The sequence below is a fragment of the Bubalus bubalis genome, chromosome 10 (assembly GCF_019923935.1).
Source record: "Bubalus bubalis isolate 160015118507 breed Murrah chromosome 10, NDDB_SH_1, whole genome shotgun sequence".
NCBI classification, from domain to species: domain Eukaryota; kingdom Metazoa; phylum Chordata; class Mammalia; order Artiodactyla; family Bovidae; genus Bubalus; species Bubalus bubalis.
In genome coordinates this window covers 14,616,671-14,630,840 of record NC_059166.1, presented here as the reverse complement: position 1 = coordinate 14,630,840, position 14,170 = coordinate 14,616,671, and the positions used below count along the sequence as shown (strand labels likewise).

Here is a 14,170-nt window from a genome sequence, read left to right as displayed (position 1 = left end):
CCACTGGTGGAGCTCACCAAAGTGAGCATGGGGCTTTGACTCTCCAAAGACAGGCTCATCATAAGCTTTTCTTCACCAATTGAAATTATTTCACAAAATCATCTGAGAGAAAAAAAATATGTTCTTAAAATAACTTTACTAGAGTATGTTCAACAAAGGACTTTTTCTTCTGGTGTGGAAGTGCAAATTGCAATAAGGTTAAAAAGGATGCAGCTCTGTATACACTTAGCATTCTCCTTTTAAAGGAAAATGAAATATTTAGATTTAGATTTCAAAACTCATTTAGTTTAGTGGGTTTTCTTCAACTGGTAACTTCCACACACATTCAAAGACATGGAAATCTATTTGCCTAGAGACCATCTAAGCGCCAAATAACCAAACTGTTAGCATTCTCACTACTTTTTCTTTTCTCTCTCACTCACTCACTCAAATGCATGCATTATATGTTTGGTAGTGTACTTATATATACTTAAAATCATGCTTCATGAAGCATGAAATAAAAATTTTTACTTCTAATTTTTTTATCCCAGTGTTGGCACAAAGTCTATTGTGTTGATAAATCTTTAACTTCAGGCCTAGGTAGAAAAATGGAAGTAACCTGGATATGGGAAAGAATTCTTAATCATGAATTCCACAAATATTTTTTGAGCACTCACCGTGTTCCATGAACTTTACTACACCATGTTACTCAATATTGAGCAGAAGAGTTGTGATGAAACTCAGGGTTACAAGCTAATTGAACACTTACCTTTTTCAATTAATTATTTCCTATTAATACTTTAAAATGAAAAAAATAAAGCTTTAACTTAATTTTTATTTTCCATGTCACACATAAATAAATAATAGTTATTTTAATTTTTCCTTTTGTTAGTGCTATTATTATTAAAAAGAAATTAATGCCATCTTATAATTAGAGATTAGTGGGAAAGTCCATGGGAGTAGCTTAGATTGTAACTAATATTTAAGAATGCACATATTATTTTTCTACTAGAAAGGAAAAGAAAATAACAGAATTAAGGTATTAAAATAAATGTGTATAAAAAGACAAATACATGCAAAGGGATGGCTAACAAGCTATATAGAATGCAGAATGTTTGAAAGAAGTCACTAATTCAAGATGACTTAAATCTTACCTTAAGAATTTGGATAGAATTTGTAAAAGATGGGAAACTTGGAAGTATTTCCTACCAACATGAAAAGATAACATATAGAAAAATAACATAAATCATGGACAAAAATTATACAGGAAACACAAAAAATGAAGAGGCATCTGTCTATAAATAAATAGGCAACAATTTGAAGGGTATAGTTATTTTAAGACATTTTCACAACTTTTGAAAGTATCAAACTGTTCAAATCCAATAAGGCAATGTAGAATTCTGGCATTTGGTGGTTTTGCTTTAATTTTTAATAGTCATATGTGACTATATATATATTATACATATGTCTTAAAATGGTAAATATTTTGAAGGGAGAACAATGTAAAGAAAAGGTATATGGATTCACATTTTTCTCTATACTGTCATGATATATGTCTGTGTATTCCTACACAACTAAGACTGAGCTGTGGTTCTGAAAACAGTCAGTGACATTTGTTGAGATTGGGGAAGGAATGAGTGAATAAATAATTGAAAGTTTGAGAAATGAGAGCGATAAACCAGTGGGTCTATTGCATTTATTAATAATTTAGCACTAATTATCCAAGGAATACTTTTAAGGAAAATTTCTTTATCAATTTTACTGACTGAAGTAAGAAAAACATGGCACTATCTATTTCCAATCAGAAAATCAGATTTAAAATAGTATCTATAAAATAACTAATTTAAATACATTCATAAAGGGGATATAAGAATCAAAAAGAAGGGAAAATGAAAGCCTGATAGATATGTTGATGCCAGTATTTTTTAAAATGAATTTTAAAAACGATTTACTAAAACTTGAGTACAAAAGTAATGCGGACTTCAAGGGGATGACATCAACCCTAATGTGTATAGTCTATAAAATCTTCAAGGTTCATTAGACAGAATGAGAGGGCCACTAAGTTGCATTAAACAAAAATAAGTCATACATCATAAAAAATAATGATTTTCTATTTAAAATATTAATATTTAGATGTTCATACTCTACATTACCCGTCATTTAAAAAAGGGTAACATTTATAACACACTTTCCTCAAAATTATTTTTTGAAACTCTCTTGAAGCATCTCTGTTTTAGGAAAGAGATGGAAGTTTTTAAAAGAAAAATCAGAATTTTTCTTCTAGAGAATGAGATTAATTGCTTAACAATAAAGCTCTTTAGTCAAGTATATTAACAAGTTTAAAGCAGGAGTGTATTTCAAATCTCTGAGGATTTTTACATTAAATCCTTGCTCATGAGCATTAACATAAGTATCTCCCTTTATTTCTCAGACATTACCAGCCACCGTGTTTACTGATCTGGAGAGATGATTAATGTCAGAGAAATTAAAACAGTACAAGCTTAGACATCAGGTCAGAAATAAATCCAACTGGCCAATATAAGAAGTTTAGATATGACAATCAGATGGAAAACTGATTTTCTCTGTGCCCTGTGAGGGAGTTCTAATAGACCTCCGTACAGTTTCTTATTCACAGAGCACCATCCATACCCAAAAACATTCTCAAAACCCAGAAAACACCAAATGAATACCACGCACATGACTCAGTCCACACTGGAGTTTGCAAGGAGAGTCTTTCGTGTTCAGTGGTGCTTCTTAGGAACATTATTTTGCCTGTTGTAGAATAAGTTACTCTGGTTATCAATATTTGTTCCTTCCAAGCTTGGCAAGGAACAAAGAAAACAGTTTCTTGAAACCACAGTTTTTAAAATAACTAACATAGTTCTATCAAATACCAGATTAACTTCACCCAAGTTACCTAGGAAATACCAGTTACTGTTGTTTCATTTAATTCTTTTACAAAGATTTCTATTACTGCAAAACCTTTTCCTACTTGAAAACTCTGGGTTATGTTCCTCTGATCTTTTCCTTCCTTAGATCTGTTTCTAAGAAAGTGTATTTTTTCGTTTGTTTGTTTTTCTTGTTTCTGTTCATTATAATCTGAAACCTCTCTGAAAACCCTAGCTAAGACTTGAACAGTAAATCCTAGTTGAGACCTGAATGGTAAAGATGAGAGTGTTTTTAACGTGTCTTGAAAATTCATTTATTACTTTCCCTGATGTGATTTTGCCTAATAAATAGTTTTAAATTCAGTAGTAAATCCACCTCTCTCTCTAAAAACAAAAAAAACCCCAAACCTAATAGAGTACTTTTAAAAAATAGGAGAATGTAACATCCCTTGTTGATAAGGACAGAATATAGGCATTCTGGTGTGCAGGCTAGAGCGTAAAATGAGACATCCTCCTGAGAGGATTTGCCAAAACTCTGCATACTCTTTAGTCTAGGAATTCCTCTTTAAGAAAGAGTTGTAGAACAGTTCTTATGGAAGTATTTTTATAATAGCAAAAAATCAGAAATTTTCAACAATCAATATTGGATAAATTACCATCCACCTTTATGAAGTTCTAGAGAGAATGGCATGAGAAAGGTGTTGTATCACTGAGGAAATAAAATTATATGTATACTATGATTCTATGTTCTAAAATTTTATTTATTTACTTGTTTTTGACTGTACTGGGTCTTCACTGCCGTGCGGGCTTTTCTTTAGTTGTGGAGAGTAGGGACTCCTCTCTAGTGGCGATGTGTGTGGGCTTCTCATCGTGGTGACGTCTCTTATTGCAGAGCACAGGCTCTAGGGAAGCCCGGCTTCAGTAGTTGTGGCATGAGGGCTCAGTAGTTTCGGTTTCCCAGACTCTACAGCGCAGACTCGATAGGGGTGGCGCATGGGCTTACCACCACCAGGTAAGCTGCTACTCATTGTAAACATACGGAGGTCATATGTGGGATCTCCTCAGACCAGGGATTGAACCTGTGTCCCTTGCATTGGCTGGCAGATTCTTTATCACTGAGCTACCAGGAAAGCCCCATGATTCTATTTTTGTTAAAATATATTATACGTCTACATATACAGGGAACTCACACCAAAGTATTAATTTTTTTAAGAACAGATTCTCTACAGAAGGTTAAGTACAAATAATTTTCTTTTCCTTTTCCCCCCAATTTTTGTTTTTCTTTATTTATGACAACAAATATATGTCATTTGAGTACTATGAAAAATATGTTATTCAAACTACTGAGTGGCTGAAAAATTTAAGCACAGTGAATAATTAGAACTTTCATAAGTCTGCTTCACTTCCATATGTTTACAATGAGTAGCAACTTACATGGTGGTGGTGGTTTAGTCACTAAGTCATGTCCCACTCTTTGCGATCCCATGGACTGTAGCCCACCAGGCTCCTCTGCCCATGGAACTCTCCAGGCAAGAACACTGGAGTGGGTTGCCATTCCCTTCTCCAAGCAACTTACATAATAAATCTAAAAGTCAAAATTGGGTTTTATCAGATTGAACAGAAGAAGGAAACTCAGGATGTAAATGCATAGATAATATGATGATACAAAAATAATTCAGTGGTCAAATTGCTAAAATAAAGTTTTTCAACACTCTTATCTTTCATAGATTTCAATTCATATTATATGTATTATACATCCAGCAGTTATTATTAATAATGCTTTATCTGATTCAGCCAACACATCAGATAAATTTTTCCCTCTAATTTCCTCCCAAGTGTGGGTGATATCAATCTAGTGTGTTATCAATGCTCACAGAAAAACAAATACTTACATCATTCTCTTGCCCATCAGAGCCTGTACTGTGGATGTCAGGATACTGCTTCAGAAACTGGGCCACATAGGTCATAATAGACTTCTCATCTGGTTTATCCACATCAACATCTAAAAAAATCAAACCCAAATATGAGAAATTAATAAACATTTTAAAAGATTTTAAGAATATAAACTTTGAACTCTAGCTAATATACCAAAATACAGTGTCCTAAATGCAGAAGAAAGACAGAATACTATTTAGAGATGGAGAGAGGGAAAACCAGTTTAGTCTGGATAATATACAGTGGAAATTTTATGACTCAGAAAGCTGACACATTTTAGCCAAGAGCTGTTGGGAAAGTAGCATGTGTTTCGTTTAAATAATTTCAACACTCATCAGAAATATGAGATATATATATAATTATGCATAGATTTTGTCTAGTTACTAAAATACCAATAATATGTACATTACAGAATCAGACTAAATGGGTAGTAAAACAAGTTACAGGCACAGCACTGAATGATAAATGACTATATAGTTTGTATACTATACATGGTCACGCATTAATTTATTTCAGAAAAGAGGGAGATGCCTTATGTCCAAGTCCTTACACAGCTTCTCCATTGTGAAGCCTTCTGTCTAAGCCACTGTATATTGAACAATTAAGTACTCTTTAAGTACTTAATTTGAGAGCTGAAAAGATCTGTCACTGTCATTTTTAAGTATATAGATGTTTATCTAAAATATCAGTAAAAATCAAGCAAGGATATTTATATAGATTTAATAATTACAAAATCAGGGTAAGACTGGATACATTTGGAGATTTCAAATACGATATTTATACTTATAGAGCAACAACAACCAAAAAAACTGAACAAACAGAAACCATGAAAATCAAAATATAAAACTTCCCTAATATTTTGTATTGTTTCTTGTGATTTGAAATATAATTTATAGGGATTATCAGTGTAGGATTTAAGAAGTGGTACAACTCAAAAGACTTAAAAATAAGCAAAGATAATGTATTCTGGAATTCATGAGATGATTCAAAGGGGATTTTAGAAATAATAAGATCACTGATGTGGAAAATGCATGTGAAGAGTAAAACTTTCATTAAGTGTAAAAGTGGAAAGAAAACAACATTTAATACATGATTTACTACAGTACCTGCTTTTAGTATACACGGGACTAAATCATAAAACAATCGTTATTGATTGATATTGATATCTGGTCTATTTAATCAATATTCCTACAAGTTTATACATTCAAATTGGCTAAAAATTTGGGAGGGGGGAGTTCTCATTAGGAAAATAATTACTTTATATCTGGGTTAGGCTTGCATTTGGGCAAACTCAATTTCTGATTATCAAAGAAAATATTAAGATCCTCTGGTCTAGTGAATCTGAAAGAATCATTTATATCCTTCTCCTATTCCACTATAGGAAAAAGTTCAGCTCTGATGTACTCTCTGAAGCTGAGGGTTAGGATGTTTGCGGTCTTTCCCCTTGAACTGAGGTGTGTCCTGGATACTAGTGGCTTGGCACATGTGTGTGTGTGTGTGTGTGTGTACAGAAACAAGGTGGAAAGCCCTTGGCAACCCTAGTGAAATTGGGTAGGGGAGCAGGCAAGAAGGGGAAACAGGGTCACGAAAATGGCAAGGGATCTCCATGCTGGCCATCATCACATGGAAGCCAAGAAGGCAGATGGTGTTTTGAGAGCTAGAAATATTCATTCTGAAATCAAGAATCCGCCTGCCAATGCAGGAGGCCTCAGTTCGATCCCTGGGTCAGGAAGATCCCCTGGAGAAGGGAATGGCAACCCACTCCAGTATGAATGCCCAGGAAGTCCCAAGGACAGAGGAACCTGGTGGGCTATAGTCCATGGGGTCGTAAAGAGCTGGACACAATGACACAGCGATGCCGGGAGCAGGAGCTCCACCCATAGCAAAGGTCATGAGGAAGGAGGCTTGGCATACGCAAAGGCGGGATCGAGCCTCAGGAGTCCCCCTGGAAATTCTCGAGCATATACCCCCAAAACCAGAGTCTGCCTACTTTCTGCTTTGTGCTCTCACCTACACTTCTGACTTTACGGGGGGCTGTCCCCCACTACCTCTCTCTGAAAAAAGAGTTAACTTACAGCTCCAGTTAATAAAGTTCCTGGGTGTGATAGTGTTTCACCCTACAAACTCCTTTGGAAGTCCTCTAGCCTGCCTGAATAGGTTTTTCTGGCCACATGTGATTGCTCAGAGCCTCCCAACTGTGAGAGGGATGAGACGTTCTAAACTGTCTAAATACAGATTCCTTTGAGCAGTTAAAAGATTGATTAGAAATTGTATTGGTGAAGGGTTTTTCACTTCTTGGGCCAATGTTTGCTGCTAAGTTTCCATATCCCTTACCTGCTGTGTCCCTGGCAGTGTATTGATTAATATAATTGGTGTAAGTAGTAGCTTTAATGTTTGTAACCTTGGACCCTTGAGTTAATTCTTGTTCTTGTTATAGCCCACCACACCTTTGCTCTGTAGAAATGCAACTTTATCTAATGCTTTTGGAGTGTGGCGCCTGACTAATCACCTTTAGAGAAAAATAAGTTTTCTGAAGAAAGGGTCTTAAAATGTTAACAGGCCTCCGGGCCAGAAGATGATGCAAATCACCTAAACTTTTGCATATGATAAGTTTGCAGGAAGAAAGCCTGGCTTACTACATGACTCTACCCCTTCCCCCATTATCCTCTATGCATAACTTAAGGTATAAAAACTACTTTGGAAAATAAAGTGCGGGCCTTGTTCACCGAAGCTTGGTCTCCCCATGTCGTTCTTTCTCTCACCTTCTGGCTGAATTATTCAGCCTCTTTTCTCCACTAAATTTTCTCACTGAACTATCCTTATTTAACCACTCTTTATATCTTTAATTAACATTTAAATAAGCTGTTGTTTCCTGATCGCCGATGCCATCTCCCCTTCGAATTCCCTGGATCCACCAGGGCTGGACCCCGGCACAGCGGCACATATTTCTCCAAAAGAAAATCTGTGCAGAAAAATACCATTCCTTCTCACTTTCCAAGGTTTTCTGAGCTCTCGGACGCATCTATAATTTCTGGGTTTAGGATGTAGCCCTCCTGAGTTGAGGGACACAAGCACCAGAATCACTCTACATGCCTTCAGGGTCCAGGAGCCGTGGGATCCCCAGTTCCGTTTCAGCAATGGTGAAAGCCTCCTCCAGGTTTTCTCGGTTAGGCCTTCCTTTCACCTTCTCCAGGTCCACTAGTTCCGGCCGAATAGCGTGGATGACAGAATGAAAGGCCACTCCACTTCTCCAACTCCGGCCGAAGTCTTTTACTTCTATTCCACTCTGCCTTTAAAAAAAAAATGATAACGTCACCTTCTAAACAGGTAATGCACGCTTCCTCAAAGACTCAATCCAACCTCCTCCACAATGGGTGATGTATGGTCAGCGATAGCAGTTAACTGGTCTTCAGGAAAAATAAGCAAAACAAAAATTTTAGTGGAAAATTCTGGTTCCATATTTAAGAGTTTTCTGATTTCTGATATAGCTCTATAGCAGTTAACTGGTTTTGAGAAAAAATAATCAAAATTTTTAGTGGGTAACAAGATGTGTGTGTGTGTGCAGTCGCTAACGTGTCCAACTCTTTGCAACCCCATGGACTGCCTCACCAGAAACAAGTTAAGAAGTAGAAATTCTGGTTCCATACTTAAGAGTTTTCTGGATTAGAGCTTTCAAGAGTTTGAAAGCCTCCATGTAAAGCACATTTTCAACTGAGAGAAAAAATACCTAACAAAGGAAAAAAAAGGAACATTTTAAAAACACCCCAATTGATAATAATTCACCTCTGTGTATTTTTTTTAAGAAGCCTCTAACACATTTCTAATGACAATGACAAGCAGCCTGTGTTTATATGCACAGATCATATCAGACAAATATAATGTGGTTGAACCACATTAAATGTGGTAGAATGAACAAAATGCAGAGGGATGTGGTCATCTCTCTAAATTAGCCACAAAAAAGCCTATACTCCACACAAGTACCAGCAAGATTAATTTACCCTACCAATCAAACTGTTTGATCAAACTGTGTTTTAAATTCTTCTTTTTAGAATTGCCTTGAGGGCAAAGCACTGGTGATAAATCTTTGCTCTTGCATAGTGGGTTTAATTCAAAGTCAATTATTATAATTAAGAAGAGATTCAAGTTGGTGGTAATATTTTGTCGTTGAAAACAGAAGCGAGGCAAGCTCACAATGAATAATTTTTTTTTCTTCATGTAACTTATCAACTATAAAGGCAGTTTCAAAAGTGTTGTAAATATGTCTTTGAACAACATTTTTGATTAAGTCTAGAGCGTTTAATGGCACCCCACTCCAGTACTCTTGCCTGGAAAATCCCATGGGCGGAGGAGCCGGAAGGCTGCAGTCAATGGAGTCGCTAAGAGTCGGACACGACTGAGCGACTTCACTTTCACTTTCATGCATTGGAGAAGGAAATGGCAACCCACTCCAGTGTTCTTGCCTGGAGAAGCCCAGGGATGGGGGAGCCTGGTGGGCTGCCGTCTATGGGGTCGCACAGAGTCGGACACGACTGAAGTGACTTAGCAGCTTAGCAGCAGAGCATTTAAAGGTGATCAGTGAATTAGGTAAAATTCAATAGATAGATACTCTGGTAATTTCTTTTTAGAAAATTAGCCCCATTATAGTTGTTTCTAAATAAAGCAGAAATAATACCACTCAATTCTTTTAATTTACTATATTCTCAGAATTTCCATAAACTATAAAATACCATATATCTTACTGAAACATTGATTAATATAAAAAGTTGGTAAAGTAAAAGTGAAAGTGAAATTGCTCAGTCGTGTCCGACTCTTTGTGACCCAGTGGACTGTAGCCCACCAGGCTCCTCCATCCATGGGATTCTCAAAGCAAGAATACTGGAGTGGGTTGCCATTTCCTTCCCCAGGGGATCTTCCCGACCCAGGGATCGAACCCAGGTCTCCTGCATTGCAGGCAGACGCTTTAACCTCTGAGCCACCAGGGAAGCCTAAAAAGTTGGTAAATGCCCTTAAATTTTTTTCTCTGCAAACTTTAAAGTTCGCTTAAAATCTTGTTTTGCCAGCACACACTCAGCTTGCATAATTAAATGCCATGTGGATCAATAGACAACAGACTATCATACTGACATAACCACAAAGTTTTATCATGATAGCATCGTGATATATGTCACAGCATGTATGTGATCACCATCCTCTCCTACTCAGGACATCTCTTCTCCCTACTCCATTAAGCTTCAAATAGATCACTGATGCCCACTGTGGATGGAATGTAAAGAGCATGCCAGCAATGTAGGAAGGGCTTTCCATTTCATCCCTACTACAGTCCCAAGAGCCACAAAGCTTTGCTTTCAGAAATATTTTTGATTGCAACTTGAATCATCAAAATATACCCCCAGTTAGAAAACAACTTGAAAAGTTAAACAAAACTATATAAACTAGTAACACTAATTATATCTTCTCTATGTTTATTTTTTTCGCTCCTTATTTTTGCTCTTCAAATGCTTTAAAAATAGAACTCCCTATGTTTAGTGCCTCAGTGTTTCATAATGATAAGTACTTGTTTACAACTATTTTCCAGAAGTAGAGCATTAAATTCAGATTAGATTTAGGCATGAAAAGCAAAACAGAAAGTGAGTCAACTTTATATTTCATTAGGAAAATCTTACAAAAACACAACTTCTATGTGAATAGATCTTATTACTGACCACATCTGACTGCAAAATGTTGGTATGATCAATTGAAAACTCTACTGAAACTGCTATGAGAAGGTACTTTGTGAGAGTAGGAATTTTATATCCAGTATTAATGCACATGGCCTTCCTGGTAGCTCAGTAGAAAAGAATCTTCCTGCAATGCAGAAGATGCAGGTTTGATCCCTAGAGAAGGAAATAGCTATTCATGCCAGTATTCTTGACTGTGAAATCCCATGCACAGAGGAGGCTGGCGGGCTACAGTCCATGGGGTCACTAAAGAATTGGATATAACTTAGTGACTAAACAATAACAACATTATCACATATATACATACACATGTAAATTTATTATGCTCTGAGGCAAACAAAACTAGAAGCAAATTCCCAGTCCATAAGCTGGAGTTGACAAAATAATCTACATTCCAGACAAAAGATGAGATCAAAGGAAATATTGAAAAATAAAATTGCTGGCAAGTTTCAGGACATAAAAACAAATTATACTTATTTCAGAATGTGGACTTTAGTTCATGATATTATTGAATAGCACGTAGTAGTCTCATGAAGAGATAATCACGTTTAAACCTCTAATTTATTTGTGGAAAGATTATTTAATAGCAGCAGAAAATCCAAACAATGACCTAAATAGAATTAGTCCTCATGCTAATCAGAGTGTAGGGATTAAACAACTTAATCGGGTCCCATCACACGAGTGAAGAAGGAATTAGCTTTATTAGAGCATTTTTCTAGAGTATCAGGGGTGCTTTCTGTCTACATTTTAACTCAAGACGAGAATGAAAGGAGACCTGAAGCAAAGCCAGTCATTCATATGTCTCCACAAATTTTGCAACCACTGAAATGAGTACTCAGTCATAAACTAACTTCAATTTTTCAAGGGTTTCTTTAAACAAACCCCTGCCTAGGAACTTACTTGGTGACTATGTACTGGACCCAGTTCAATAGCGCCTTCTTAGCGTTTCCTTGGATCTTTGTGGCCACCTTCCGTTTGCTCGGGGGGCTGGCGGTCTCAGAGCTGACCATGCTGTCCACGGAGGACGTGCTGCTGGACAGAGCCTGCAGCTGGGGCAGGTTGCTGGTCAACTCCTCGATCTGCGTGTGCAAGTCAGCAAAAACATCAGCATTATCCCGGTTCTCTCATCAGATGTTTTACTTTTCCAGCTTGATTGATCTTAACAACCCTAACACCCCCTGACCATGTAGGCTCTTAAAGGACACGATTGATGCCTTACTCCTCTGTCCACTTCCTACCACATCTAAAATGGGACCTTGGACCCAGTAATGAACAGTTGTCAAATACATGCATGAATGAATAAAAACAAAACCTAATGGTTTTCCAGACTCATAGAATGTACACATCAAGAGTGAACTCTGTTGTTTCAGATTGACATATATGCAATGTTAAGTGCCAAATAGCTAGCTAGTGGGAGGCTGCTGTGTAGTGCAGGGAGCTCCGTTCGGTGTCCTGTGATGACCTGAATGGGCGGGATATGGGAGTGAGAGGAGAGCCCAAAAGGGAGGGGACATATGTATACATATGGCTGATCCGCTTCATTGTGCAGCAAAACTAACACAACATTGTAAAGCAACTATACTCCAAGTTTTAAAAAAAGAATGAACCCTCATGTAAACTAGGAACCTTGAAATGATAGTGATGTGTCCACAGAGGTTCATTAATTGTAACCAAAGTATTATACCACTCTGAAGAGGGGTGCTTGTTAAGGCGGAGGCTATCTACGTATGTTGTGGGTGCAGAGGGTACAAGGGAAATCTCTGTCCTCTTTGCTAAATTTTTCTGTGAACCTAAAACTACTCTAAAAAATAAAGTATTTTTCTTTAAAAACTAAACTATCGGCTAAAAGAATTATCCTGGATAGATTAGCACGTTAATTTCTCCCTTCAATATTTAAAAGGAGTATAGAACCTCTTCCTTCCAGAGGACAAAGTAAAATTTCCTGAAGTCTTTCTACACCAATATTTCATCTCCATCATGTCCTGACCACTTTTCAGATTGGGTATGTAGGCCAGAGTTCTTTGGGGACTTCAATATATAACACTTTAACAGAGGCTAAGGGACCTTTTCCTGCTCGCAAAAAAAATAATATACATGTGAAGGTCACATTTCTGCTAACTTGAGGATTAACCACAAAAGTATGGAAAAGGAGGGCATCTTCATTATGGAAATGCACCTCTATCTCCATCCATGACATTCTATCAACTGAAAAGGGAGATGAAACACAGTACCTGGAAATACAGGATAATGGTCCACATCAATCCGAGAACAATGGAGGGTCGACCATCAGCTATATCAGTGGAGTTAATGTTGACTAGTTTAATCTGTTCAAAAAGAAAAACTGTACTAGTAATGTACTAGAAGATTACAGACCATTTCATTATGCAATAAGGAGCACTTTATTAGACATCAATAACATCTGGTCATGCCTGTGCAGTGGTACACAAGAGTAAGTAAGGTGAGCCATAAAAAACAAACAAGCGTATGGTTTCAGTGGAAATTCCAGGGGCATTCATTAGGTGCACACAATCAACGCAACTACAGAATGAATTTCAAAAAACTAGTTTGAAGTTGAAAAAAAAAATACGACATCATGCAAGGAATTACTAACAAAATACCAGACAGGGAAAAAAAAAAGGGTTATTCTTTACATTCAAAGGTTGACTGGAACGTAAAAGAAACTGTGAGGGGTATTTTAAGAAGATGCACTTACTTTGAAGTTTGTTACCAAATAGCATGAAACTTATGTTCTCTTTTACCTATAAAAGTCAGGAGTTAAAAATTCTAAAATTTGTACTAACCGGTGATCCTCTGTACATGGACTGACATGAAAAACAAAGGGAGAAGATGATACATATACATAAATAGTCTTTCAAAATCCACATTATTTGTTCAAAGGGGGTAAAAAAATGTAGGTGGTGAAGGCAGAGCATAATTTGCAGCATACATTTTAAAGACAAAGGAAAGCCAAGAAAGAGTAAAGCAGAAAGTGATTGTGGGGCTCAGTTCCCTACTTTGGGGCACTGACAACTGAAAAGCATTTAGTATTAATCTGCCTACTGTTGTCCTCACTTATTCATTTTAATGACTTCCCAACTATGAGAAATGTGACTTCCTAAGTCTCAGGAAAATGGACTCGTATGGTAGGCCCAGCTTAGTCAGTCTACAGAATAGAACTGACAACTACTCCTCGTCCTCTTCATAACCACTGAACAAATTAGAAAAAAATAAAGAACTCCTTAGATTCCAGTTCAATAATTCTCAGCAGGATTTAATAAGGTGTGCTATTAATGATAAAATTCAGGAGTTTGTAAATGGTTTACCTTCTTAAATTATCAGAAGGAAAAATATTCCACAAATACTTTACTCTTGACTAATAAAAGTTATTAGTTAGGTATAAGAAGAGTAAGGTAAAGGCTAGCACAAAAGTCACTGTAAATAATTTGAGACATACCCATGGGATTTTGCTTCACTAGTGAAGTTCATTCATCAAGTTCAGAAAGAAAACAAAAAAAAAAGGAGAATTCCCATAGATTACAAGCATAGGTGTTTATTTCTTTAAAACCTAGCACATAAGATATGTAATACTTTTTTATTGTATTAATAATAATAAAAGATTAAACTATAAATAATATTTCTTTAATCTTTTAT

General features: G+C 36.5%; 1 protein-coding gene across 16 annotated transcripts in view; it reads right to left on the bottom strand.

Annotated features, from left to right (window-relative positions):
- SYNE1 (spectrin repeat containing nuclear envelope protein 1) overlaps positions 1–14,170 on the bottom strand; it is a 494,933-nt gene that overhangs the window by 360,410 nt on the left and 120,353 nt on the right. For 15 of the 16 annotated variants that reach the window (XM_044924087.2, XM_044924084.2, XM_044924085.2 and 12 more), the window contains 5 exons: positions 12,751–12,843; positions 11,420–11,598; positions 7,896–8,092; positions 4,760–4,869; positions 1,134–1,184 (listed from right to left, as the gene is read on the bottom strand). In XM_044924087.2, the coding sequence (XP_044780022.2) occupies positions 1,134–1,184; positions 4,760–4,869; positions 7,896–8,092; positions 11,420–11,598; positions 12,751–12,843 (630 nt within the window). The remainder of the gene's footprint in view (positions 1–1,133; positions 1,185–4,759; positions 4,870–7,895; positions 8,093–11,419; positions 11,599–12,750; positions 12,844–14,170) is intronic. The other variant, XM_044924077.2, reaches the window with a different exon arrangement.